This window comes from Lampetra fluviatilis, chromosome 64 (genome assembly GCF_964198595.1).
Source record: "Lampetra fluviatilis chromosome 64, kcLamFluv1.1, whole genome shotgun sequence".
Classification (NCBI taxonomy): domain Eukaryota; kingdom Metazoa; phylum Chordata; class Hyperoartia; order Petromyzontiformes; family Petromyzontidae; genus Lampetra; species Lampetra fluviatilis.
In genome coordinates, this window is record NC_136338.1 from 3,966,999 (window position 1) to 3,986,338 (window position 19,340).

At 52.8% G+C, this 19,340-nt stretch overlaps 1 protein-coding gene across 1 annotated transcript in view; it reads left to right on the forward strand.

Moving 5' to 3' along the window:
- Positions 1-19,340, forward strand: part of PTPRQ (protein tyrosine phosphatase receptor type Q) — a 111,718-nt gene that overhangs the window by 26,434 nt on the left and 65,944 nt on the right. The window contains 9 exon segments of the mRNA XM_078882250.1: positions 414-617; positions 620-721; positions 3,618-3,775; positions 4,103-4,244; positions 5,818-6,108; positions 6,653-6,982; positions 7,936-8,048; positions 9,358-9,532; positions 18,669-18,961. Coding sequence (XP_078738376.1) covers positions 414-617; positions 620-721; positions 3,618-3,775; positions 4,103-4,244; positions 5,818-6,108; positions 6,653-6,982; positions 7,936-8,048; positions 9,358-9,532; positions 18,669-18,961 — 1,808 coding nt within the window.

The following is a 19,340-nucleotide window of genomic DNA, read 5'->3' on the forward strand; positions in this document are numbered from 1 at the left end:
GTGGGAGGTGGGGAGGGGGGGGGGGAGGAGGAGGGGGGGAGGAGGAGGGGGGAGGAGGAGGGGGAGGAGGAGGGGGGGAGGAGGAGGGGTGGGAATGGGTGAGAAGGAGGGGGAGGAGGGGAGGGGAGTGAGGGGGTGGAGGATGGGGGAGGAGGGGGAGTGAAACGGAGGGGTGAGGAGGAGGGGGGAGGAGGGGGGAGGAGAAGGAGGGGGGTGAGGAGGAGGAGGGGAGGAGGGGGGGAGGAGGAGGGGGGGATGACGGGGGGAAGGGGATGAGGGGCAATGTCGGTGAGGGGCAAATAGGGGGGGGGGGGGGGCGGAGACGTCTTTTGGCTCGATCCAAATTGGATCCAGGATCCTCACCGACCCGGCCCGGCATGCCGTGACGACAAACGGTCCGTGGGTTTCCGCAGCGCCGGACTCCCCGCCGCGTCCCCGTCGGCACGGAGCGCCGGCCCCGGCTCGCTGGCCGCTGTCGTGGGCTCCGCCGGCGCTGCCCAACGGCGTCGTGGTCGCCTACGAGATCGAGGTCGTGGCCGCCGCCGCCGACGCCGTCGCGCCCGTGACGGGCGAGCGGCACAACCTCACCGTGGCCGGCGACGCCACCGGCGCCACCGTGACGGCCTGGCGCACTCCACCGCGTACAACGTGTCGCTGGCGGCACGCACCAGCCGGGGCGCGGGGCCCGCCGTGGTGTTCGGCGCCGTCACGCAAGAGGGAGGTGCGCGCTGGAGCGTCGCTCTGCTCGCTCGGTCGCGCGCGCACTCATTCACTCATTCACTCACTCATTCAGTCATTCACACTCACACACTCACACACTCACTCGCTCACACACTCAGACACTCACTTACACACACATTCACTCACACACTCACTCACACTCAGTAACTCAGCACATTCACTCACTCACACACTCACACACTCACGCACTCACACACTCACACACACACTCACACTCACTCGCTCATTCACACACTCACTCACCACACACACACTCACACACTCACTCACTCACACACTCACACACTCACGCACTCACACACTCACACACACACTCACACACTCACTCGCTCATTCACACACTCACACACTCACACACACACACTCACACACTCACTTCACTCACACACTCACACACTCACACACTCGCTCCCTCACACACTCACTCACACACTCATTCACACACACACAACAACAACCACCATTCGCCGCTAAGTGGCGGTTGTTGGAGGGCGACTTGCCTCCAACTGCCCAGTAGCGTCCTCACGAGCCTCCTCCACAGAGGCCGACCTTGACACCGCTGGTACCAGTCATCGCAAGTCCACTCAGCTCCACGTCCTCCTGTACCACATCACTCCATCTCTTCACTAGCCCGTGCCGCGCCCGTTTAGCCCTCTCGATCCGGCCGAACAAAAGCTGTTTAGGCATGCGGTGGCTGGGCATGCGGGCTACATGACCCAGCCAACGCAGCCTTGCCTGCCGGAGGAGCTGACCGATGGGACTTTATCTAGATCCTTCGAGGATTTGTGAGCTCCTCACACAATCCAGCCTGGTTAAACCCAGGATTGATCGTAGGCAGGCCAGGTCTAAAATGTTTCTAACCGGCGAAGATGTTCCATTAGGGGGGTCCACGTTTCGCAAGCGTAGAGAAGGGAGGGAATGACTGGTGGCCGAGAAGACCCGAAGCTTCGTGCGGAGCGACAGACCAGGTAGCTTCCGCACAGCATTACGCAACCGATGAAAAGATAATGCCGCTCGACTGATTCGGAGTGAGACCTCTGCTGTTAAAACCGGAGCCGGGTCATGAGCACACTGCCCAGGTATGGGAAAACTCTCCACTCTCTCCACAACTGCCCCATCACCAATTCGGATGTTGTGGGGGTGGAATGTCCGATGGTACAAAATACCCAGGCAGGTGCTTAGTTTTGGTGGGGCTGATGGTAAGGCCCCACCTCTTAGTGGCAAGCTCCAGGTTCAGCAGCAGCGCCTCCAACTCCTCCTTAGAGTGAGCGGCAATTACCAGATCATCGGCATACATAACATGGTTGGGCAATAGGGAGCCATCCCTTGACCGCACCCGGGCATCGATCAGCCTCCCATTGTATCTGTACCAGATGGAAATTCATCCGGTACAGCTATTGAAGGCTTCACGAACTACGTGGTCAAAATAGATGTTAAATAATGTGGGAGCTAGAGGACATCCCCGTCGCACTCACAAGCTCACTCACACACACACTCGCACTCACCATCGCTGACACGCTCACACGCTCACACACACACTCGGAGTAGTGTAGAGGAACGAACCGAGTGTTTCTGTTGTCGATGTCATTCTATGGTTGTCTATGCGAGTGTATGGGTCCCTGTGTGAGTCTATGGGTTTCTTTGTGAATATTTGGGTCTTTGCAAGTCTATGGGTCTCTACGTGAGTCTTTGGGTCTCTATTATGTAAGTTTATGGGTCTCTATGCGAGTCTATGTGGGGAGCGGTGGTGCCGCGGTGAGCGCGCTGCACTATGAACCCGGCAACCCGGGTTCGATTCCCGCTCACGGCAACTGGTTATGGGCCTCCCCTAGGTCGATTTGGCCTCAAATAAGTACCTGGTGCGGTGTGTAAACATCGCCGCTAGGGAGACAAAGGCAGCCGGGTGTGGTGTTGGTCACCCACCACCTCGTGTGCCGTGCCGGCCTTTGCAGGTGCTGCTCGCCAACAGCACTTGCCCCTACAGTCTGTTAGGGCTACAAGGGGGGTCTTTGTCTTTGATGAAGATTATGGTGGTTGTGGTGACGGTGGTTGTGGCGGTAGTGACTCTAAGACCGGGAGCAGGCGGAGGGCTTCACCATTCTGGCAAATTGCCCGATGATCCTGGATGTAATTACCAGCGAAACGTCGTGCTACTCAAATTTGTAAATGATGTTGATTCACTCTTCAACACACTGAAGTGGTGAACTATTTTGTCTTTTGTAAACGTGACGCATTTTTTACTGTTTGGCCGTGTCGGGTGGTGGAGGGTTACGACACATTTATAAATAACGCGATCTGACCCCAAAAAAACCTTTATTATGAATAATATTGACGGTGGTTGTGTTGGCGGTGGTTGTGGTGATGGTGATAGTGGTAATAATGGTGGTTGTGGTGGCGGTGGTAGTGGTGATGACGGTGGTTGTGGTGGTGGTGGTTGTGGTGACGGTGGCAGTGGCGGTAGTGACGGTGGTTGTGTTGGCGGTGGTTGTGTTGGCAGTGGTTGTGGTGGCGGTGGTAGTGGTAATGATGGTGGTTGTGGTGGCGGAGGTAGTGGTGATGGCGGTGGTTCTGGTGATGGTGGCGGTGGCGACGGTGGTTGTGTTGGCAGTGGTTGTGGTGGTAGTGGTGATGACTGTGGTTGTGGTGGCGGTGGTTGTGGTGGCGGTGGTTGTTGTGACGGTGGTTGTGGCGACGGTGGTTGTGGTTGTGGTGGCAGTGGTAATGATGGTGGTTGTGGTGGCGGTGGTTGTGTTGGTTGTGGTGGCGGTGGTTGTGTTGGCAGTGGTTGTGGTGACGCTGGTTGCAGCGGCGGTGACAGCGATCGTGACGGTAGTAACGGCGGTAGTGCCTCTCCCCCCCTCCCCCCCCCCCGCTAGCGCCGACTCTGCCCCCACACTCGCTGGCGCTCTGGAACGTCTCCTCGACTTCGGCCTGGCTGCGCTGGGCACCCTCGCCGGCGCCCAACGGCGCGGTGCTGCTCTACGGCGTCACCGTCGCCGAGGACACCGGCGCTGCCCGGCAGAGCCGCGTCCTGGTGAGCGCCGCACAGCGCCAGGCCCCGGGGCTCGCAGGGAGCGGCGGTCCATGGGGGAAATTCCAGTGGGGGGGACGGTTCATTCCGATGGCCGGGCCCGTCCATCCCGGACACGCCGTGACTATGACGACGTGGCTGTAACGAATGAATAACGGAACTGATGATGATGCTGATGATGATGATGATACTGCTGATGCTGCTATTGATCCTGATGCTGCTGATGATGATGATACTGCTGATGATGATGCTGCTGCTGCTGACGCTGCTGCTGATGCTGCTGATGCTGCTGATGCTGCTGCTGCTGATGATGATATTGCCGCTGTGTAGAACACGACGGGAGCTGACCCCTGGGTGGAGCTCGTGGGCCTCCGGCCGTTCACCAACCACTCGGTGAGCGTGGCGGCCTTCACAGCCGTGGGCAACGGAGGGCAGAGCAGCACCCCCCTTGCCTTCACCACCGCCATGGCCGGTGAGTCGCCTGCTGTCTCTCCCACGTGTCTATCCCACGTGTCTCTCCCACGTTTCTCCCACGTGTCTCTCTCACGTGTCTCCACGCTGTGTCTCCCACGTGTCTCTCCCACGTGTCTCTCCCCGCTGTGTCTCCCACGTGTCTCCCCGCCGTGTCTTCCACGTGTCTCCCACGTGTCTCCCACGTGTCTCCCTGCTGTCTCCTACGTGTCTCCACGCTGTGTCTCCCACGTGTCTCTCCCACGTGTCTCTCCCACGTGTCTCCCTGCTGTCTCTCTCACGTGTCTCTCTCACGTGTCTCCCCGCTGTGTCTCCCACGTGTCTCCCTGCTGTGTCTCCCTCGTGTCTCCCCGCCGTGTCTCCCATGTGTCTCCCCGCCGTGTCTCCACGCTGTGTCTCCCTCGTGTCTCTCTGCTGTCTCTCTCACGTGTCTATCCCACGTGTCTCCCACGTGTCTCTCCCACGTGTCTCCCACGTGTCTCCCCGCTGTGTCTCCCTGCTGTGTCTCCCACGTGTCTCCCACGTGTCTCCCACGTGTCTCCCACGTGTCTCTCCCACGTGTCTCCCTCGTGTCTCCCTCGTGTCTCCACGTGTCTCTCCCACGTGTCTCTCCCACGTGTCTCCCTCGTGTCTCCCCGCTGTGTCTCCCACGTGTCTCCACGTGTCTCCCCCACGTGTCTATCCCACGTGTCTCCACGCTGTGTCTCCCACGTATCTCTCCCACGTGTCTCTCCCACGTGTCTCCCTCGTGTCTCCCACGTGTCTCCCACGTGTCTCCCACGTGTCTCCCACGTGTCTCCCTCGTGTCTCCCCCACGTGTCTCCCATGTGTCTCCCTGCTGTGTCTCCCACGTGTCTCCACGTGTCTCCCCCACGTGTCTATCCCACGTGTCTCCACGCTGTCTCCCACGTGTCTCTCCCACGTGTCTCTCCCACGTGTCTCTCCCACGTGTCTCCCTGCTGTGTCTCCCTCGTGTCTCCCTGCTGTGTCTCCCACGTGTCTCCACGTGTCTCCCCCACGTGTCTATCCCACGTGTCTCCACGCTGTGTCTCCCACGTGTCTCTCCCACGTGTCTCTCCCACGTGTCTATCCCACGTGTCTCCACGCTGTGTCTCCCACGTGTCTCTCCCACGTGTCTCTCCCACGTGTCTCTCCCACGTGTCTCTCCCACGTGTCTCCCTGCTGTGTCTCCCACGTGTCTCTCCCACGTGTCTCCCCGCTGTGTCTCTCCCACGTGTCTCCCTGCTGTGTCTCTCCCACGTGTCTCTCCCACGTGTCTCTCCCACGTGTCTCCCTGCTGTGTCTCTCCCACGTGTCTCTCCCACGTGTCTCTCCCACGTGTCTCTCCCACGTGTCTCTCCCACGTGTCTCCCACATGTCTCCCCGCTGTGTCTCCCTGCTGTCTCCTACGTGTCTCCCTCGTGTCTCCCTCGTGTCTCCCCACCATGTCTCCCTGCCGTGTCTCCCCCCCCCCCTCACCATGTCTCCCCAACGTCTAGCCGCGTCGCCCCCGTGCGTCACTCCACCCCCCCCGTGCGTCACTCCACCACCCCCCCCCGTGCGTCTCCGTGTAGCCCCCGGCCCCGTGCTCAACCTGAGCTGCGCCGCGTCGAGCTGGCACGAGGTGGCCGCGTCGTGGTCGGCGCCGACCGAGACCAACGGGCCTCTCTCCGGCTACCGCCTCTCGCTGGCGGTGGCGGCGGTGCCGACGGCGTCGGTGGAGCGGCTGGTGCCGCCGGCGGGGCTCTCGGCGCTGTGGGACCGCCTCCCGGCGGACACGGAGGTCCGCGTCACCGTCGCCGCCTACAACCCCGCCGGCCTGGGGAGCAACCGCAGCTGCGTGGCGCGCACGGCGGCCGAGCAAGGTGGGCGAACGGGCCACCTGGCAACTGGGCAATTGAGCAAACGGGCAACCTGGCAACCAGGCATCCTGGCAACCTGGCAAACAGGCAACCGGCAACCTGGCAACCAGGCAACCTGGCAACCAGGCAGCCTGGTAACAAGGAAATCTGGTAACCTGGTAACAAGGAAACCTGCCAACCAGGCAACCTGGCAACCTGGTAACAAGGAAACCTGGCAACCAGGCAACCTGGCAACCAGGTAACCTGGCAACCAGGCAACCTGGCAACCAGGCAACCTGGCAACCAGGCAGCCTGGCAACCTGTCAACCAGGAAACCGAGCAACCTGGCTACCGGGCAACCGGGCAACCGGGAAACTGGGCAACTGGGCAACTAGGCAACCGAGCAAGCTGGCAAATGGGCAACCAGTCAACTAGGCAGCTGAGACACTGGGCATCCGGCAACCGGGCAATGAACCAGGTGATCAGATGACTGGGCAATGGACCCTGTCGTGACCATTGTGTTGATTGTGAACCACCCCCCCCCACCCCACCCCCCCTCTTGTTTTAGTCCCCGGCGCCCCCTTGCCCCCGCAGCTGCTGGCGCTGGGCGCCACGTGGGCCGCGCTGAGCTGGCGCGCCCCGGCGCTGCTGCCGGGCCGGCTGGCGCGCTACTCCGTGTCGTGGGAGCTGCGCCCGGTGGCATGCGCCGGCTGGGAGCCGGAGGCGGCGGCCTGCGCCGAGGCGACCGGCGGCGCCGTCGAAGCGCCGGCCGACCGCACGGAGCTGCGCGTGGACGGCCTGCGCCCGTACCGCTGGTACCGCTTCCGAGTGGCGGCCGCCACCGGCGCCGGCCTGGGCCCGGCGTCCGAGTGGAGCGCGGCGCGCACGGCCGTGGGAGGTGAGAGCGCCGTGGGTTGGCTTGACCGCGTGCCGCGCCGGGCTTGAAGCACATCGCAGCGCGGTGACCTAACCGGGGCAACGCCGGGGCTTGCCGCGCTGCGACACCGTGAACCCGCCGCAGTACGGCGCTGTAACCGCATGGCACCAGCCTGGCCACGTCGGATTGTCTCTTACCGAACCAGCACACCGTGATGCCGTGGCGTAGTTGTAGAAGCGTGACCAGGGTCAGTGCTAGGGTCAAGGGTAGGGTCAGCGTTAGGGTCAGGATCAGGGTTAACGTCAGTGTTATGGTAAGGGTCAGTGTTAGGGTCAGGTTTGGGGTTATGGTCAGGCTCATGGTTCGGGTCTGGGTCAGGGTTTAGGGCAGGGTCAGGGTCATGGTTAGGGCCAGGGTCATGGTTCAGGTTAGGGTCATGGTTAGGGTCAGGGTCATGGTTCGGGTCGGGGTCAGGGTCATGGTTAAGGTCATGGTTAGGGTTGGGGTCATGGTTCAGGTTAGGGTCATGGTTAGGGTCAGGGTCATGGTTCGGGCCGGGGTCAGGGTTCAGGTCAGGGTCATGGTTATAGTCAGGGTCAGGGTTCTGGTCAGGGTCATGGTTCGGGTCAGGGTCATGGTTAGGGTCATGGTTCGGGTCAGGGTCAGGGTCATGGTTAAGGTCATGGTTAGGGTCGGGGTCAGGGTTCAGGTCAGGGTCAGGGTCGTACCGTCCGTCGTGGGCGCTGGCCTCGGGCTCCGCATGACCGACCCGGCTCTCGTCTGTGACCCCGGTCAGGGTCATGGTTCGGGTCGGGGTCAGGGTTCAGGTTAGGGTCATGGTTGAATTTCAGGGCCGGTGTTAAGATCAGCGTCAGGGTTATAGTCAGGGTCAGGGTTCGGGTCGTACCGTCCGTCGTGGGCGCTGGCCTCAGGCTCCACGTGACCGACGCGGCTCTTGTCTGTGACCCCGGCAGCCCCCGGCACGGCGCCCGTGAACGTGACGGCGGTGGCCGTGGCCGCAGACACCATCGTCGTGTCCTGGGGGGAGCCCCCCACGCTGGCGGGGCCCACCTTCTACTTGGTGCAGGTGAGTCACGGCACCACCATCATCATCATCACCAACATCATCACCAACATCACCATCACCACCATCACCAACATCACCACCACCTTCTACTTGGTGCAGGTGGGTCACGGCACCATCACCATCATCATCACCACCATCATCATCATCATCACCACTATCATCATCATCATCACCACTATCATCACCACCATCACCACCACCTACTTTGTGCAAGTGAGTCACGGCACCATCATCATCATCATCACCACCATCACCACCATCATCATCATCATCACCACCATCATCATCACCATCATCATCATCACCATCATCACCATCATCACCATCATCACCATCATCACCATCATCATCACCACCATCATGACCACCATCATCACCATCATCACCATCATCACCATCACCACCACCATCACCACCATCATCACCACCACCACCATCATCACCATCATCAACACCATCACCACCATCATCACCCACCACCATCCGACGTTTGTCCGTCGTTCCGCGTCACGCCCTGAGAGCCGCGACGCGCCGTCTCGAGTTGGCGGGCGTCGCCATCGGCGGCGTCCCTCGCCACTCGATGCCTCGACGCGCCATCGACCCGGGGCCCCACGGGTTGAAGCGACGCACCGATTGACCACCGGCTCCTCCACCTCAACGAGAGCCCCCCCCCCTCCCTCCACCACCCTCTGCTTCTTCACCTCCACGCATCCATCACGGCCGCGCCCGTCAGAGTGACGGCGCCGGATCCATCCCTCCGTCTCACCGCCGGTCTCACCGCCGGTCTCACCGCCCGTGGTGTCGAGCGTCGCGTTACGGCGCCGCGCCCAACACTCTCGCCGCGCGCCGCCCTGGCGATTGGTCACCGGTGTCAACGCGCCAGGGGATCGCTCGCTCGCTCGGTCGGCTCGCTCGGTCGGCTCGCTCGCTCGCTCGATCGATCGCTGGGGTTTGAATGTCCCCCGTGTTTGTGTCGCCCGCAGACTTGCTTCTCCGTGCGTCCGCGCGTGTGTTCCCTTGTCCACGTGTGCCCGTCACGTGTTTCCGTGCTCCCGTGCGTGCGTCCGCGCGTGTGTCCACGTGTCCGCGCATCCATGTCCATGCGTGTCTCCGTGTTTGCCCGTGTCCGTGTGTGTCCGTGTGTGTCCGCGTGTCTGTGCGCGGCCGTCCGTGTGTGTGTGCGCGTGCGTCCGTGTGTGTGTGTGTCCATCCGCGCGTGCATGCATCTGCACGTCCGTGCGTCTACGGGATTGCCTGCGCTTCCATCCGCGCGTCTTCACGTCCCGTGCGTCTTCACGTCCGGCTCCAGGTGTCGGGCGGCGAGCGCAACCGCTCGGTGGACGTGCGGAACGAGACGCGCCGCTGGGCCCGCGTCGACGGCCTGGAGCCGGCCACGCGCTACGCCGTGTGGGTCGCGGCCTACACCGACACGCCGGCCGCGGGCCTCGCCGGGCCGCCCGTCTCCGTGCTCACGCCGCAGGCAGGTGGGTTGCCGCCGCTGTGCACGCGACGGCGAAAGGTGGTCGTCGTCGCCCCCAGCCGGCGCACGCCACCGAGCGCCACATCAAGTTCAAGTTCATTGATTAGGTGTAGCCCTGTGAGCCATTCGGCTCTTGATTCGGGTGCAACCGCAACAAACAAAAACACGAACAAAAAACATCTTAAAGTGAATATGTGACTGAGTGCAAACAGAAAATCCAAGAAAAGACAGCAAAATATTGCAGAAAAAAATCACCGTACACCAACGCTGTGTGCAAAAATCCCAGTGTCAAGTCAAACAACAACAACAACAACCACAAGATAACTTAGATTAAGGCCATCAGTCTAACTCTGTACTATAATAATAAATAATAATAATAGTTCAATTTGTAACGCGCGCAAATTTGCAAACGTAGTGGCCGCAACTCAGAGGCGCGGAGCTCGAAAGCATGATTGTAGAGGTGAGTTTTTATGTTTTGATAATTGTTTTTTTACCCTTTTATCTGGCAACAAAACTGACACCTTTTTACAAGGAGTCATGTTTGCATAGACCGCAATACCTGTAGTCATAATGCAAACAAAAGAACATAACTCTGATAATGTACATTATGTACTCTGATAATGTACATTATGTATGTTCTTTTGTTTGCATTATGACTGCAGGTATTGCGGTCAATGCAAACATGACTCCTTGTAAAAAGGTGTCAGTTTTGTTGCCAGATAGAAGGGTAAAAAACCAATTATCATATTTTTACTGGCAAATGAGGTTTTTAAGTTCTGTTGTGTTGCCTCCGAAACGTCGTGAATTTTATTATTTTATTTTTATTAATTTTAATTTCATTTTTTACCTACGTGGCTTTACCGAAAAAACTACGAGTATGAATCCTTGCAGTCACGAAAGCTTCAAATCTAGAGCCACCTGTAGTTGTTGATGTAGTTGATGATGTTCATTTTGTGGTAGTTGATGTTGTTGATGTAGTTGTTGATGTTGTTGATGACGTGATTGTTGTTGATGTTGTTGATGTTGATATTTACGTTGTATCGTGAGACCCCTCGGCACAGTCAGCAGCAGGAGCCACGTGATTCGCACAAAGGTCCCCCGTGTAGCCTTCGCAGGCTGCTGGGGCAAGTGCTGTTAGCGAGTAGCAGCACCTATGAAGGCTACCGGCACTGTGGCACACGAGGGGGTGGGTGGGCAGCGCCACGCCCGGCCGCCTTTGTCTCCCCAGTGGGCGATGTTTACTACACACCGCACCAGGTGCTCATTTGAGGCTGAGTCGACCTAGGGGAGGCCCAGGAAGCAGTTCAGATAATCGTCACCGGTGTTGGCCGTGAGCTGGATTTGAACTCGGGTCGCCGGGTTTGTCGTGCAGTGCACTGATGATCACACACACACACCTACCTATGCACACACGCACTTACCTACACACAATTACCTACACACACTTACCTACACACACTTACCTACACACACACTTACCTACACACACTCGCACTTACCTACAAACACACACTTACTTACACACACACACTTACCTACACACACACACTTACCTACACACACACACTTACCTACACACACTTACCTACACGCACACTTACCTACACACACACACTTACCTACACTCACTCACACTTACCTACACACACTTACCTACACACACACTTACCTACACACACACTTACCTACACTCACTCACACTTACCTACACACACACTTACCTACACACACACTTACCTACACACACACACTTACCTACACTCACTCACACTTACCTACACACACACACTTACCTACACACACACACTTACCTACACACACACTTACCTACACACACACACGCACACTTACCTACACACACACACTTACCTACACACACACACTTACCTACACACACACACTTACCTACACACAAACTTACCTACACACGCACACTTACCTACACACACACTTACCTACACTCACTCACACTTTCCTACACACACACACTTACCTACACTCACACACACTTACCTACACTCACTCACACTTACCTACACACACACACTTACCTACACACACACTTACCTACACACACACACACGCACACTTACCTACACACACACACTTACCTACACACACACACTTACCTACACACACACACTTACCTACACACACACTTACCTACACACACTTACCTACACACACTTACCTACACACACACTTACCTACACACACTCGCACTTACCTACAAACACACACTTACTTACACACACACACTTACCTACACACACACACTTACCTACACACACACACTTACCTACACACACTTACCTACACGCACACTTACCTACACACACACACTTACCTACACTCACTCACACTTACCTACACACACTTACCTACACACACACTTACCTACACACACACTTACCTACACTCACTCACACTTACCTACACACACACTTACCTACACACACACTTACCTACACACACACACTTACCTACACTCACTCACACTTACCTACACACACACACTTACCTACACACACACACTTACCTACACACACACACTTACCTACACACACACTTACCTACACACACACACGCACACTTACCTACACATACACACTTACCTACACACACACACTTACCTACACACACACACTTACCTACACACAAACTTACCTACACACGCACACTTACCTACACACACACTTACCTACACTCACTCACACTTACCTACACACACACACTTACCTACACTCACACACACTTACCTACACTCACTCACACTTACCTACACACACACACTTACCTACACACACACTTACCTACACACACACACGCACACTTACCTACACACACACACTTACCTACACACACACACTTACCTACACACACACACTTACCTACACACACACTTACCTACACACACACACGCACACTTACCTACACATACACACTTACCTACACACACACACTTACCTACACTCACTCACACTTACCTACACACACACACTTACCTACACTCACTCACACTTACCTACACACACACACTTACCTACACACACACACTTACCTACAAACACACACTTACCTACACACACACACTTACCTACACTCACTCACACTTACCTACACACACACTCACACTTACCTACACTCATTCGCACTTACCTACACTTGCCTACACACACTTACCTACATTCACTCACACTTACCTACACACACACACTTACCTACACACACTCACACTTACCTACACATACACACTTACCTACATTCACTCACACTTACCTACACACACACACTTACCTACATTCACTCACACTTACCTACACACACACACTTACCTACACACACTCACACTTACCTACACATACACACTTACCTACATTCACTCACACTTACCTACACACACACACTTACCTACATTCACTCACACTTACCTACACACACACACTTACCTACACACACACACTTACCTACACACACACACTTACCTACACATGCACACTTACCTACATTCACTCACACTTACCTACACACTCACACTTACCTACACACACACACTTACCTACACACACTCACACTTACCTACACATACACACTTACCTACATTCACTCACACTTACCTACACACACACACTTACCTACACACACACACTTACCTACACACACACACTTACCTACACACACACACTTACCTACACACACACACTTACCTACACTCACACTTACCTACACACACACACTTACCTACACTCACTCACACTTACCTACACACACACACTTACCTACACACACACACTTACCTACACACACACACTTACCTACAAACACACACTTACCTACACACACACACTTACCTACACACACACTTACCTACACACACACGCACACTTACCTACACATACACACTTACCTACACTCACTCACACTTACCTACACACACACACTTACCTACACACACACACTTACCTACACACACACACTTACCTACACACACACACTTACCTACAAACACACACTTACCTACACACACACACTTACCTACACACACACACTTACCTACACACACACACTTACCTACACACACACACTTACCTACACACACACTTACCTACACACACACTTATCTACACACACACTTACCTACACACACACACACTTACCTACACACACACACTTACCTACACACACACTTACCTACACACGCACACTTACCTACACACACACACTTACCTACACACACTCGCACTTACCTACACACACACACTTACCTACACACACACACTTACCTACAAACACACACTTACCTACACACACACACTTACCTACACACACACTTACCTACACACACACACTTACCTACACACACACACTTACCTACACACACACACTTACCTACACACACACACTTACCTACACTCACTCACACTTACCTACACACACACTTACCTACACTCACACACACTTACCTACACTCACACACACTTACCTACACTCACACACACTTACCTACACTCACACACACTTACCTACACTCACTCACACTTACCTACACACACACACTTACCTACACACACACACTTACCTACACACACACTTACCTACACACACACACGCACACTTACCTACACATACACACTTACCTACACTCACTCACACTTACCTACACACACACACTTACCTACACACACACACTTACCTACACATACACACTTACCTACACACACACACTTACCTACACACACACTTACCTACACACACACACTTACCTACACACACTCGCACTTACCTACAAACACACACTTACCTACACACACACACTTACCTACACACACACACTTACCTACACACACACGCACACTTACCTACACATACACACTTACCTACACACACACACACACTTACCTACACATACACACTTACCTACACACACACACACACTTACCTACACTCACTCACTTACCTACACACACACACTTACCTACACACAAACACACACTTACCTACACACACACACTTACCTACACACACACACTTACCTACACACACACACTTTCCTACACACACACACTTACCTACACACACACTTACCTACACACACACTTACCTACACACACACGCACACTTACCTACACATACACACTTACCTACACACACACACTTACCTACACACACACTTACCTACACACACACACACACTTACCTACACTCACTCACTTACCTACACACACACACTTACCTACACACAAACACACACTTACCTACACACACACACTTACCTACACACACACACTTACCTACACACACACACTTACCTACACACACACACTTACCTACACACACACTTACCTACACACACACTTACCTACACACACACGCACACTTACCTACACATACACACTTACCTACACACACACTTATCTACACTCACTCACACTTACCTACACACACACTTACCTACACTCACTCACACTTACCTACACACACACTTACCTACACACACACTTACCTACACACACACTTACCTACACACACACTCACACTTACCTACACTCATTCGCACTTACCTACACTTGCCTACACACACTTACCTACACACACTTACCTACACACACACACTTACCTACACACACTCGCATGTACCTACGCACACACGCGCGCACACACGTGTGTACCTACACACACACGTGCACACACACACGTTCACACACGCACACACACACGTTCACACACACACACGCACACACACGTTCACACACACGCACACACACGTTCATACACGCACACACACACGCACACACACACGTGCACACGCACACACACACGTTCACACACGCACACACACACGTTCACACACACGCACACACACGTTCACACACACGCACACACACGTTCATCGTTCATACACGCACGCACACACACACGTTCACACGCACACGCACCGAGCCGCCAATGTCCCAGGGGCGTCGTCGAAGGCGACACTCGGTAACTCGACCGCGGTGCGGAGAGTGGCAACATCGCCCCCCATTGCATCTCCGCGTCTTCGCCACTCTCACGAGGTGACAGAGATCCTGATGGGGGTAGAGGGGGGGGGCAGGGCGTATTGATTTTAAGATTATCTTACTGGTGTTCAAGGCCTTAAAGGTTCTTAGGCTGGGGTGCATCTCCCTGGAGGGTGTGAGATGCCCTGTCTGGGGGTACGAGACGTGGTCAGATTTTTTTCACGAGAGAATTCATCGAAACAAACGAAGCCACGGCAACTTAAGTAGGCAACTCACTTCGTTTCATCAAACCCTCGATGTGGTTATTAACATCGAACATTGTTTTTGTTTACGATTGAGAACCAATGGGGAGCAAGGTTAAGAAACACTGAACTACACTATGCACTACACTATACACTACACTACTATACACTACACTACTATACACTACACTATACACTACACTACTATACACTACACTACTATACACTACACTACACTACTATACACTACACTACTATACACTACACTATACACTACACCACTATACACAACACTACTATACAATACACTATACACTACACCACTATACACTACACTACTATACAATACACTACTATACACTACACTACTATACACTACACTACTATACACTACACTATACACTACACTACTATACACTACACTATACACTACACCACTATACACTACACTACTATACAATACACTACTATACACTACACTACTATACACTACACTACTATACACTACACTATACACTACACCACTATACACTACACTACTATACAATACACTACTATACACTACACTACTATACACTACACTACTATACACTACACTACTATACAATACACTACTATACAATACACTACTATACAATACACTACTATACACTACACTACTATACACTACACTACTATACACTACACTATACACTACACTACTATACACTACACTACTATACACTACACTATACACTACACCACTATACACTACACTACTATACAATACACTACTATACACTACACTACTATACAATACACTACTATACACTAAACTACTATACACTACACTACTATACACTACACCAATATACACTACACTATACACTACTATACACTACACTAAACACTACACTAAACACTACACTACTACACACTACACTATACACTACACTACTACACACTACACTACTATACACTACACTACTATACAATACACTACTATACACTACACTACTATACACTACACTACTATACAATACACTACTATACACTACACTATACACTACACTACTATACACTACACTATACACTACACCACTATACACTACACTATACACTACACTACTACACACTACACTACTATACAATACACTACTATACACTACACTATACAATACACTACTATACACTACACTATACACTACACCAATATACACTACACTATACACTACACTACTACACACTACACTACTATACACTACACTACTATACACTACAATATACACTACACTATACACTACACTATACACTAAACTACTATACACTACACTACTATACACTACACTATACACTACACTATACACTACACTACTATACACTACACTACTATACACTACACTATACACTACACTACTATACATTACACTAGACACTACTATACACTACACTACTATACACTACTATACACTACACCAATATACACTACACCACTATACACTACACTACTATACACTACACTATACACTACACGACTATACACTACACTATACACTACACGACTATACACTACACTATACACTACACTACTATACATTACACTAGACACTACTATACACTACACTACTATACACTACTATACACTACACCAATATACACTACACCACTATACACTACACTACTATACACTACACTATACACTACACGACTATACACTACACTACTATACACTACTATACACTACACCAATATACACTACACCAATATACACTACACTATACACTACTATACACTACACTAAACACTACACTACTACACACTACACTACTATGCACTACAATATACACTACACTATACACTAAACTACTATACACTACACTACTATACACTACTAGACACTACACTATACACTACACTACTATACACTACACTACTATACACTACACTACTATACACTACACTACTATACACTACACTACTATACACTAAACTACTATACACTACACTATACACTACACTACTATACACTACACTACTATACACTACACTATACACTACTAGACACTACACTATACACTACACTACTATACACTACACTACTATACACTAAACTACTATACACTAAACTACTATACACTACACTATACACTACACTACTATACATTACACTAGACACTACTATACACTACTATACACTACACTACTATACACTCCACTATTATACACTAAACTACTATACACTACACTACTATACACTACACTACTATATACTATACACTACACTACTATACACGACGTTTCGGCCACAACGCAAGTATCCGTCCTCAGGTGAAGAACAGGTCTGTCGGAAAGACATCGTCTGAATGAAACACCACCAGGCTTGGCAGCGTATATTTAATCTGCTGGGTTGGAGGGGGAAGAGCGCCTTGACAAAATAATTTGCATATCAAGAGGAATTTAGCATATTTATGGGAAATGCAGGTATGTAACGCATCGTGCAGGAAAGGCATTTATTATTTTATTATTTCCCTTCTACGTGACTTTACCGAAAGAACCAAGAAGATGAATCCCTGCAGTCACGAAAGCTTTAAATCGAAATTATTTTATTATGTTTTATTTTTATTATTTTATTACTTCCCTTCTACGTGACTTTACCGAAAGAACCAAGAAGATGAATCCCTGCAGTCACGAAAGCTTTTAATCGAAATTTTATTACGTTTTATTTGTATTATTTTATTATTTCCCTTCTACGTGACTTTACCGAAAGAACCAAGAAGATGAATCCCCGCAGTCACGAAAGCTTTACAGCGAAATTTAGTTGCTTCTTATTCAAACCGCAGTGGACGAAAGGCGGTGACCCCCGCGTGTAAGAGCCAAGCCCTTGACCTCCGACCCCTGCCGCACCCCCCCTCTCTCCCGGCAGCCCCCGTGGACGCCCCCACGCTGCTGACGCCCGAGCTGCTGGCTGACTCGGTGACGCGCCTGCGGCTGGCGTTCTCGGCACCGGCGCGGCCCAACGGCACGGCGCTGGCGTACCAGGTGTCGGTGCGGGAGGTGGGGGGCCCCGCGGGGGGAGAGTCGGCGGGGGGGGGCTCCTCGTCGTCGTCGTCGTCGTCGTCGTCCGCCGTGGTGCAGAACGTGACGACGCTGGCGCAGAGCGACCGGCTGCAGGCCGAGGTGTTCGGCCTCAAGGGCGGGCGCAACTACAGCCTCGCGGTCAGTGAGCGCGCGCGCACAGTCACTCGCTCAGTCACTCGCTTACTCGTTGGTTCGCTCGCTCGCTCGCTCACTCACTAGCGAGCGAGCGAGTGAACGAGCTCGCTCGCTCTTTTACTAGATCGCCCTCTCACTCGCTCGCTCGTTGGCTCATTCGCTCTCTCACTCGCTCGCTCGTTCGTTCTCTCACTCGCTCTTTCTCTCGCTCTCTCACTCGCTCTATCTCTCGCCCTCTCACTCGCTCGCTCGTTGACTCATTCGCTCTCTCACTCGCTCGCTCTCTCGCTCGTTCTCTCACTCGATCTTTCTCTCGCTCTCTCACTCGCTCTCTCTCTCACTCGCTCGCTCATTGACTCATTCGCTCTCTCAATTGCTCGCT